This window comes from Sphaeramia orbicularis, chromosome 7 (genome assembly GCF_902148855.1).
Source record: "Sphaeramia orbicularis chromosome 7, fSphaOr1.1, whole genome shotgun sequence".
NCBI lineage: Eukaryota > Metazoa > Chordata > Actinopteri > Kurtiformes > Apogonidae > Sphaeramia > Sphaeramia orbicularis.
In genome coordinates, this window is record NC_043963.1 from 39,070,882 (window position 1) to 39,081,776 (window position 10,895).

The window sequence follows — 10,895 nt, forward strand, 5'->3', positions numbered from 1 at the left end:
AAAATCTTATTTCAAGAAATCTTACCAAGATAATTTTCACTTGTTCCATTGGCAGATTTTTTATTTTTATTTTTTGCTTAATTCAACTTTTTTTTTTTTTTTTTTGCTAAATTCAAGCAAAAAAAATCTGCCAATGGAACAAGAGAAAATTATCTTGGTAAGATTTCTTGAAACAAAAATTTTAAGCTCTATTGTCTAAAAATAAGTTCTTTATATCTCACTGAAAAGTTATCCTTTAGGTGATTATGTCTTATTTTAAGTGTGATGAGATATTTTGACTTGAAATGAGAAAAATACACTTTTTTGTAGTGCAAAAGCCGACATTTTACTTTTACACTTTGACTACATTTTAAAGACTGACACTCTCTTTAAGTATCTGTTCTTCTGGAGTAAGGCACATGTACTTTTTCCATCCCAGACCAAATATACACATTATATGTAAGTTCAGCTGCAGCATATTCTTAAAGTAAAAAGTAATTTTTGCTGCTAGAGTGTCTAATGAGAATCTGCTTTTGGTTACATTATGGGATATGTTGGATTGAGGTTCCTGCTAACGTTCTGAGGTATGTTTTTCAGGCCTCAGTGCTTCCATCTCATCCTGGAGTCCATCTCAAACACCCACTTTACTCATCCTCCTGTCAGACTAAAACTCATGTGTCTGCATCTTCCCCTCACGCTGAAACGTGCCTCTCCCAGCAACAGTTAAGACAGCAGTATCTGAGCCAACAGTCATAAAGGTGGGCAGTGTTGTTGGTGCAGTGGTGCCTGGATGTCGCCATATCTGCAGTAAAGCAGCAGCCGTGTTGCTGACTGCTCCGTATTTTCCTCAATGGAATGGCCAACTCAGACACGACTGCAATAAAGCAGAGTTGGAACACAACCTTTGGTCGACTCCATTGGCTTAAGCAACCGGCATGAGCACACGCCCTGCTCGCACATAATCGTGCAAATACACATTTATAATCATATAGAAGAATATAGATAAGAAATTCAGAACCAATTGTGTTAAATATTTCAGGCATGAGTCAGTTATGTCCTGAAAACTCACTGATTCAGCTGTAAATCCAACTCATGTTTCCTGTTTCTATTAAATAACATCACCTAAACCCAAAGAGTTAAGTCATTATTCATGAGTAAATCAACTTAAAGTATCCGTTTTCTATTTTGCGTCACTGTAAAACCAAACTGATTTAGAAAAAGTTAAATAAATAAAATAAAGTGTGAATCATTTTATTAACCTGAACAGTTTTTTAAAAGAGCACTGAAGAAAAGAGAAGAAATGTCAAATAAAATCCCTTACATATTCACAAAATACAGACAATAAAATCAGATTATTATGTTTCAAATAATTTCACCCTCCTCTTGTTTTGCCTTCAGTTCTTGAGTCATTGCACTTCATTCGCGTTCAACGTTTAAGCAGTAAAATGACAAATGTCTGATATGTAGTGACATCCCAGTCAGAGCCACTGGTCCTGATTTTAAAATGATTTTTACAAGAGGCAGTTTAGATCCACTGGCTCTTGTAAAAACTAATTACTCATATAAGCATTGTATCATGGAGGCTATACAACACACCAGCCTTTTTACTCAGAGACAGTGAACAGTGGGCTATAATGGGCTGGTTTTAGTGTCTACCATGACTTTTAACTGTCCTTATCTCAACATAAATAATGTGTCTATAAAGGTTAATCATCTACGTGCTGGTAATGAGACATGTTTAACAGTCATAAAAAGGTATTTTCTGCCCACTTTCAGGTTTTTTTTTTAGTTATTTGGATAAAAATAACATGTTGTACTATTCTCTGAGGGTGACATCAACACACATGAAGGACAGCAACAACAACGTCATAAAACTTACATCAGTTATTAGCTATAAAACAAAGATAAGGCGTTCGTGTCTTTTATATTCCACTTGAATGTCTTTGCATCGATGCATTTAGTTTAATGTTTCTCCAAAAAACAGAGAGTAGATGTAGTGAAATGTAGCTCTGCCCATCCTATTGGGTTTACTTGTTGGGTGTAAGAAAAGCAGAGCCAGGACCTTCATTTAAAATCCTGGTTCCACTGTGGTCTTCGCTCTGGCTCAGCTGTCCTGTTGGTTTCCTAAAACACACACTCATCCATTTGTAAAACTGCACACAAAAGGTCCTTGTTGAGTCGATGCTTGGTCCGGGTGAGCTGCTTCTGAGCTGGTAAGTTACAGCACCAGTCATTACAGTGTTTGAAAAGCAAGCACGTGGCTTCAGTCAAGTGGGTCCGACCACACCATCACAGTCCAAACACGTTCTCCACATTAAGGCACTGTTTTTGTGCATCCTCAGAGGACTGTAATCTGGGATGTTTGCAGGATGGAGTGAAGGCTAGCGTCATTCTGCTGGATAAACAGCGATCAGAGACGGTTCACGCTTGAGACAAAGCACACCAGGAGTTCTGTGGAGCCATGGAGGTCGGAGTAAAGGGATAATCCTCATATTTAATATCCACGTGTCCTGAGCCTGTGCTGTCTAACTGAGAGGCCGTCTGCAAGGAGGAGGACATGAACATTTAGCTCATTTTGTTTTATTACATTACAGTGACTGGTGAGATGAAAACATGTTTTTTTTTTTTTTACCTGAGTGGCAGATGTAACTGTTTGTCCGGCGTAGGGTGAAGGAGCCATATTGGGTTCACTCTTAATGGTGGAGGCGTGTTCTGAGACTGACAGAGCTGATGGGGAGTTTGTGTCAGATGTGGTGGATCCTCCTGAACAATCAGAGACAAATGGGTTTAAGGATGGAGACATTTTTTTCTAAAAGACCACCTGATTTTATTTAATTTTTTTTTTTTTTATTGAGCATCAGTGTTACATGGTGCACATACACACACGGCACGTAGTGTTCAAACAAAACTCATACAGACCACCTATTTTTTGTAATCCCTTTATCAGGCAAGTGACTATTTTTGGACATTTCTACATAAATTACAAGACAGTGACAGCAACAGTTACAGTGAGGACAGTGAGACAACAATGTGGTCCAATGTGGTCTACAGGGTCTGTAAGGTCCACCTCTGCATGAACAATGAGTGTACCTGCTTTGTTAGGTACCATGCAGTAATGGTACTAATGTAAGGAGTGATGTTCAAAGGGAGAATGTGGATGTGGACAGGGGTCTGGATCAGCACTTATGTTGGTCTAATGTTCTAAAAGTGATAGTCTTTTCATCTTACATGAGTTTTTCTTCTATTTTTTATATATATACTTCTTGGATTTTTTTTTATTTTTTTTTGCCATTTATGGGGTAAGGGACCAAATATGGTAACTTCACTAGCCTTGATTTTCTGCATAATAATAAAAAATCTTGAGAAATTTCACAAAAGTAATACATTCTTGTAATGTCCTCCAATAACACTACGGATTACATTTTGAATTTCACAGTATTTGTGAGTGTCCTATAAAGGGTTAAAGATGTTGGTTCTGCTGAGAGTCTAGTTTGAACCTGCTCTATATGTAAAGTGTCATGAGATAACTTTTGTTATGATTTGGTGTTACATAAATAAAATTTGATTGATTGATTGATTGATTTTGAAGTATGAAAAGCTAAACAGAAGAACATGAACTTTCTGTGCTTTCTCACCTGTTTTATTCTTGGGCATCTTGGGTTTGCGTTTCCTGGTCTGAATGCTCTCCTTCTTCATGGCCAGAGGTCTGGGCACCTGAAGGGAGTAGAGAAACACACATGAGTTGAGTGTACCTCCCTGTCCCTGATACAACAGAGGCCACAGTGTCATGACAACCCACACAAGTTCCCTCCCACGCTGCTGCTCTGATAACAATGACCACAGTGCCCTTGGAGAGGGTTTACACTGTGCAAATAATGAACTGCTCCATACTGTAGCAGACATTTGCTGGGGGAGCTGTTATTGGAAAAGGACACGAGAAACTTGAATCGATGAGATGCACATACCCCAGACCTGGGCATTGTACGACCCATGGGCTGAAACCTGACTGGCCCACATGAGGTCATTGGTAAATGAAAAGTCGATGCAAATATATATCATTGTAATAGATGCAACCAAAAGCCACTTTTACACAGAGATCCCGCAAAAAAGGTGAGATGGTAATCCCACCTTTTTTCCACCACTGACCGATTTCCACAGCCAAGCCAAAGGAGTAAGAGAGGTGAGACAGGCTGGACTTTTACACAGCGGACCTGTGTTCTGGAATCAAAGGGGCGGTGACACAGCGCAGTGTATAGTGTGACGTATCACTTCCGCGTCGGAAATATCATGAGCATAGCAGTGTTGCTAACCTCTCCAGATCCTTTCAACATTCCACAAATGTTAGCATGGATAGAGTCCTCCGCCCAAAGTGACAACAGCTCGTGGATCTTAGCGGATCTCCCCAGTTCGACATCTTTGATATGTTACTTTACTGTACACGCGCCCCCCCCCCCCCCCCCCCCCCCCCCCCCCAGCGCTGGGGTTGCACATATCGTCAAAACATCACACCTTGGTTGCGGAATGAGGTGTTTCTTTTACATAGCATTCTGGAATCATGATTCTACCTTTATCATGGCTCTGTTACTACCTCCAGAGGTGTTTCAAAGTCATGATAAAGGTGGGACCAAATGATCCTACCATTTCGTTTACACAGATGTCATTCCAGAATAAAGGCGAAATATTCCCGTTACAGAAGTTCTGTGTAAAAGGGGATAATGTAACGGCGCTGCTTTTAAATGGAAGGATCTGCTAAATTAACATTTTTTCGCACATACTTTCTGTACTTAGCTTAAAGGTTATGCACTGATTGGTTTGTTGGTCATATTCAGCCCAGCTAACACCAAAAAAAAGACAAATTGACTCAGAATGCAGCGATTTAACAAGACATGGACTCAAGTCAGAGGTAAAGAAAAAAAAAAAGATATGCAAACAAACAAAGCTGGATGCATTTATTGTTTTTCACATAAAGTTCATGTGGAGCTGGTTTTGCACATTTTCAAACATTTTTTTGTGTGAATATTCATTAAATAGTTGTATTCTGGGCTCCACATTTTCATTGTATCATTGTAATGTTTCATTTACTGTTCTTATAGATATATATTGAGCAGAACCCTTTACAACTGTCAGAGTTTCTTATGTGGCCCCATAATTAAATGAACTGCCCACCCCTGACGTACCCCATGCAGCTTCATGTACAGGCCACAGGCGTTGCACACAGGTTCCCCCTCGGCGTTGCGTCTCCACAGTGTGGTGGTGCTGGTGTGGCAGTTAGTGCAGCACAGGCCGGCCCGACGAGACGTGGTTTGCTGCAGGTAGAAATAGAAAGGAAAAACATTTTGACATTTGCAGGCTGAAACACAAATGACAAATCTCACACGGGTCAAAAATAGCCTCTGGATTCACTTTGTGTTCTTGAGCTAGACTTTGAGAAACGCAAGCTCAACTGTTCCCTCAGCTTTTGGAATGAATTGCAGGATGTTGGTATGCAGTTCGGTACAACAATGATGAATAATACCTACGTAGAGTCGAATAAGTCATGAGTCGGATAAACCGCAAATGCAACACACCAAATAGTCTTTTCCCTCACACTGTGGTGTCACTATCTGCTTATAGACAACAAGGGGAAAACACAGCAGAAAGTCACGTTGCTCTGGAGAGCCCCGTCTAAAAACGGCTCTTCCAAGGGCAAGGTCGCAGCAGGACAAATAAAAACAAGAGAAAAGCACATTCTGGTTGTGGAAGAAGGTTGTCGGGTAATACAGTCCTACAGCTGCAGCAGAAAGGCCAGTTCCTGATACGTACAGCCTGAAAACATCACACCTCCACACACATTTATACACTATCTGCTTTTAAATCTATTATATTAATTATAGAAATACAGTGGCTCCATTTCACTGGTCTATTTTTTTTTTTATTTACTCTTTTTTCAGAAATTATCTCCCTTAGAGATTAAATGTGATGAAATGTGCTAAATGTTACATACTTAAATAGAATGAACTGGAAAACAAATAACAGAAGTACTGGTTAGCTGATATTTTCAATGTATATGACCAATATTTCCGGTTTATGTACATTTATACACTACATTTATAAACCTTCCATTAGATGCCATATAAATATACCATACCTTTTGAGTAAAACCCATTCTCTCATTAATTCTGTTAATTTAACATTTTGACTCAAGACTGTTATCTTGGAAATTAGAGCCAACCAGTATTTTTTTTTAGTCTTTTTTAAATTTATTTGAATTTCTTTTAACTGTTTTAGGAGTGACTCAAACTTGATCAACTTTTATTCTGGTGGTATTTTACTTGTAGATTATATTATTATATCACTGTTATCACTAATATGTTAATTATTTTAGAATGTCGTATATATATAGTGTGTATTTACTTCCATTTTCTGTAGATTTGTACATATGCAAATCTTGTATTTTTCTGCTTTATTAGTGTATTCTATTAACATTATTTATTGGTTTTATCTCTTTACACTTTCCTTTTTATTTTTATTTTATTTTATTTTTTGCTGTGGTTTTTTCTAGAGTGTTTGTATGTGACTGAGTTATTGTGACCAAGTTATTCCCTTTGTGGATCTGTAAAGTTTGTTTAAGTCTAACTCAAACACAACAGTTTTTATCTTCCTTAAAGCTCTTTAATCTGTTTGTTAAAGCAGTGCCATAGAACATGTGACAGATCTATACAACCTCCAGCAGATACACACTTCAGGCTTTTCTTTAAATATTTCTGGCTGATGATTTAAGTTGATTTTTTTTTTTTTTTTTACTGTCAAATTCTAATAAACTCTTAACACCAATATCCTGTAATTTTTTAAGTGTCATACACTGTTGATAAAGTTGGAATAATTTTTTTTTCAGACACATTCCTCTTTTTATTCCTATATCACAGGTGTCAAACATACGGCCCAGGGGTCAAATCCGGCCCGCCAAAGGGTCCAGTCTGGCCCTTGGGATGAATTTGTGAAATGGAAAAATTACACTAAGATATTAACAATCCTTTTAGTTCAGGTTCCACATTCAGACCAATCAATCTCTCGTGGGTCATAATAACCTATAAATACTCCCAACTCCAAATTTTTCTCTTTGTAAATGTAAATATTTTCATATATTTACACTAAAACTAAGTATAATATTGCAAAAATATCTGAATAACCTGAACAAATATGAACAGTCTGAAATGTCTTGAGAGAAGTCAGTGTAATTTTAATAATATTCTGCCTGTTACTAAATGTTTTGTGTGTTTGTAGGTCCACTGTGATCTGTACGTTACAATGTACATGTGTAAATGATAATCAGAGGCAGAATATTGTTAAAATTACACTTATTTTTTCAGTTTGTTCATATTATTCACATCTTCTGAAAGGATAGTTTGTAGATGTAAACATTTTCATAATGTAATTTTACTTTTTTTCACTCTAAAACATAGAGAAAAGTTTGGGGTTGACATTATTTATTTATTTATTTATTATTATCTTATTATTTTACTGGTTCAGCCCACTTCAGATCAAATTTAGCTGAATGTGGCCCCTGAACTAAAATGAGTTTGACACCCCTGTTCTATATGATTACATCCTGAGTCCCAGTTACACTTTATCTATCAGGAATAAATCACATTGCCACAATTATTTCATAACAGGTACAAATATTTTATTCCACCTTTATGGTCCCCTCTATATTTTATTGGCCCTCTGTGTGGGTCTTACCAGGCGTTTCTGCGGTTTAATAAGCGGCCTGTTGATGCCGTTCATCTTGTGGTAAAGGCCGCATGCGTTACACAGGTAGTGTCCGGTCCCGTCCCTCCGCCACAGAGGCGTGGACACGGAGCCGCAGTTCACGCACTCCCTGCCCTCGGTGCTGAAATCATCCATCAGGTCTGAGGGGAAAAAAAACACCAGAAAATTAACAATTTATTTAAAGTGAATTTATTTATTATTATTGCGCATTAATGGATTAAATATAATTATTTCATTGTTTATGCTCCTTCACCTAAAATGAGCTGATTTGTTTTTTTTTTTTTTTTTTTTTAAATGGGGGCGTGGATGTTTTGTTTTTTTTTGGGAGGTGGGGGGGCTGGTTACGGACCAGTGCATGATGAATAGCCAGAAGAGGAATTTAACCCCCTCCTCTCCTCTGTGATGAAGAGAGATCAAACCCTTCGAATGAATCAATATGGAGACAGACGGATAGAGGAATCTGTTTGGGGAGGGGATGGAGGGGGGGTAGTGGGTGGGCATGTCTGTTATCAGCCTGAAGGATCCAGGGGTCCCCCTCCATCCATCACAACTCTGACACACGACGGACTCCTGGCATTAATTGCCCAGAATTCCTAATCCTTCAACGGGGTCAGTGGATCCGGCTTCAGGGAAGCAGTCTAGTCTAGTCCTGATCTACATGATTTCAATTATAGAAATTATAAAATAGATCAGACAGTTAGTGCATATATGTATATAGTACCTTTTTCTCTTTTTCACTTCAGAAGGCAAACACTTCTGTTTTTCTATATTTTTTATTATTATTTTTATTTTTGATATCTGCTTCTTTTAACTGTCTGCACCAACAGAACTAAGACAAATTCCTTGTAATGTAAAAATTATTTGGCAATAAATCTGATTCTGATTCTGACAGTTCAGTGGAGAGGCTGATTTGGCGCAAAAAGGAGCGGAAAAAGCATCTCAGCACCGTGTGTGACGTTTAAGGCTTGAATATATTTGTCGTAAAATACAGTCACGTATAAATTGATTATAAACTGACTGCAGGGTGATGCATGTGAGGAATAAATAGACAATGTAAAACAGTTAATCCCGTTTTAAACACGGGACTATAAATGTTTTGGTGTGAAGACTCTCCTTAATCCACCACTGTAAAACCAAAAGAAAAAAATAGATTCTACTTATTTATTCATGAAGTGATAAATTCTGTTGTGAAATCCTGATCCAGTCTTCAGATCTGGGCCTGAAACACTCTTTTTTTTTCATCACTGACTTCAAACAGTTTTATTGAAGAAATGCTGAAGATCTGCAGGTCCAGACCCTTTTTTTCCAGGCCTTGATAAAGGTGATAACTGCTGGGATGGTTGAGACAATGGCTGCAGTCTCATTGTGTATTGAACTGTCATCAAAACACTGAACTGTAGCTGGGGATTAAATTAACACTTTAATTGATTGTTCCTTAAAGGCCTTCTTCTGCTGAGGAATGTGTATTGTGTTTCTAAATCCAACGGAAGAATGTTTGATTAAATTTTCTCTCACAACAGGCCTCTTTATCAGTAGACACATCATATAACCTTTGGAATACAAACGAAATGTTCAATCACTTCAGCGTGAATCATTTATTATAATGATAATGTTTCTGATTTACATAACTGTTGGATTTTTATTATAGGCTGGCAATTACTCAGTCATTTTTTGACATTTTTATATTTATCTGGAAAAAAAAATACAGCCTATAAATATATTTAATATTGCATAAGGAAACGGAAAAATATGCGATTTAATATGATTAGATTTATATAAGGACATATTTGCCAGTTTAGGAAATTGACTGACAGTCTATAACATTTATAGATATATTCTAATTTTTACTCTTTTTCGTTGCATATTGAGAAATAAAATAATTACATTTGGGATCAGGGATGAATTGATGAATTACAAATACCAAACCAAATTAAAAGTATGAAAAAAAATTATATATTATTAAAAATATCCTTTTGTTGGAGTTTCTATTATAATCTGTAAATAATCTGTGATGATGAACAGACTCCGGGCCTTCACTCACCCAGACTGGACCTCCTTCCAGACAGGCCTCCTTGCCGCCCCTGCAGACTGATGACCCCGCTCTCGAAGGGTCCGGGGGTCCAGGAGGACGTGGCCATCTCCGGGCTCATGTACGCGTAAGGACTGGAGTAAGAGCCGCCGACGGAGCGCACCAGAGCGCCTCCGTACTGCTCCGGCCGGGCTCCGTTCCCCAGAACCAGCGGGCTCTGGTAGGTGGTGTCCCGGCCGGTGTTGGTGCTGACAGGCGGGCTGTGGGAGTAGGAGAAGCCCGGAGGAGGGTGAGGGCTGCTGGGGGTAAAAGAGGTGCCGTCCGTGCCGGTCTGGGGCCAGCCGTGGTGCGCGCCCAGGCCGTGGGACTGGTGTGGCGAGTCGCAGGTCTGGAGGTAGGGCAGCGTGGGCAGCATGGCCGGTACCCTGGTGGTGGGCACATACACCGGGGAGCTGGCCGAGGGGTGCATGTAATTCCCGGTGTCGTGCGCGTAAGGGGACTGGTTGGAGGACAGGGTCAGACTTTGGTACATCTTGGGTGTTTTATGTCCTGTTTCAGATCTGGGACAGAAGTGGCTGATGCTGAGACTGACTCAGTCCTGCGGGGGTTTTGTCCACGCGTGTGAAATTTCACTGCTTTTTCTAATCACCCTGTGGAGTTTTATGACCTGTAAAAGAAATTAAAAAAATAATCAGAATATAAGTGTATTCAGGAGGATAAAGAAAAAGTGGATATTTTCTAGTGCGTTATTTGTTCTTGAAAAATCAGCATGATTTTTTCTTTTATTTTCCACCAAAATGTAACGTTTTAAATTATTGTCGGTGGTATTTGCTGCCGTTAAATTCTATATCATCATCATTGAAGGCGCTTAGAGTAAAACCCACCCAGAATTCCCTTTAGTAATCATCAGTATCATCAGTCATATTTCACCTGTATCACTGAGACTGACATGAAATGGATTAAAATGACATTAACGATGGCTGATATCTGTCTATGCAGATAGAGGTAACTATCAGCGACCCCAGATATCCTGCAGCACTGCTTTGCCTTTTCAATCATAGCCATAACGGAAACCAAATCAAACAACACAAGAGATAGCACTCCATATCAACCGTGCATATATTCTCTATCAATAGTA

General features: G+C 38.8%; 1 protein-coding gene across 1 annotated transcript; it reads right to left on the minus strand.

Annotated features, from left to right (window-relative positions):
- Positions 1 to 2,400: 2,400 nt before the first annotated feature.
- gata5 (GATA binding protein 5) lies at positions 2,401 to 10,289 on the minus strand. The gene is made up of 6 exons (XM_030139470.1): positions 9,770 to 10,289; positions 7,699 to 7,868; positions 5,157 to 5,285; positions 3,615 to 3,693; positions 2,612 to 2,742; positions 2,401 to 2,520 (listed from the first exon to the last, which is right to left on the minus strand). Exons 1-6 carry the CDS (start codon positions 10,287 to 10,289, stop codon positions 2,401 to 2,403), a joined length of 1,149 nt encoding a protein of 382 aa, XP_029995330.1.
- Between the last annotated feature and the right edge of the window lie 606 nt (positions 10,290 to 10,895).

Bases quoted from the DNA above. Each gene is read 5' to 3' on its own strand.
- gata5 (XM_030139470.1), bottom strand. From the start codon at position 10,289: ATGTACCAAAGTCTGACCCTGTCCTCCAACCAGTCCCCTTACGCGCAC. The intron at 5,286-7,698 runs GTAAGACCCACA...TTCTACCTGCAG, and splicing joins TTAAACCGCAGAAACGCCTG to CAAACCACGTCTCGTCGGGC. The intron at 2,743-3,614 runs GTGAGAAAGCAC...CTGATTGTTCAG, and splicing joins GATGCCCAAGAATAAAACAG to GAGGATCCACCACATCTGAC.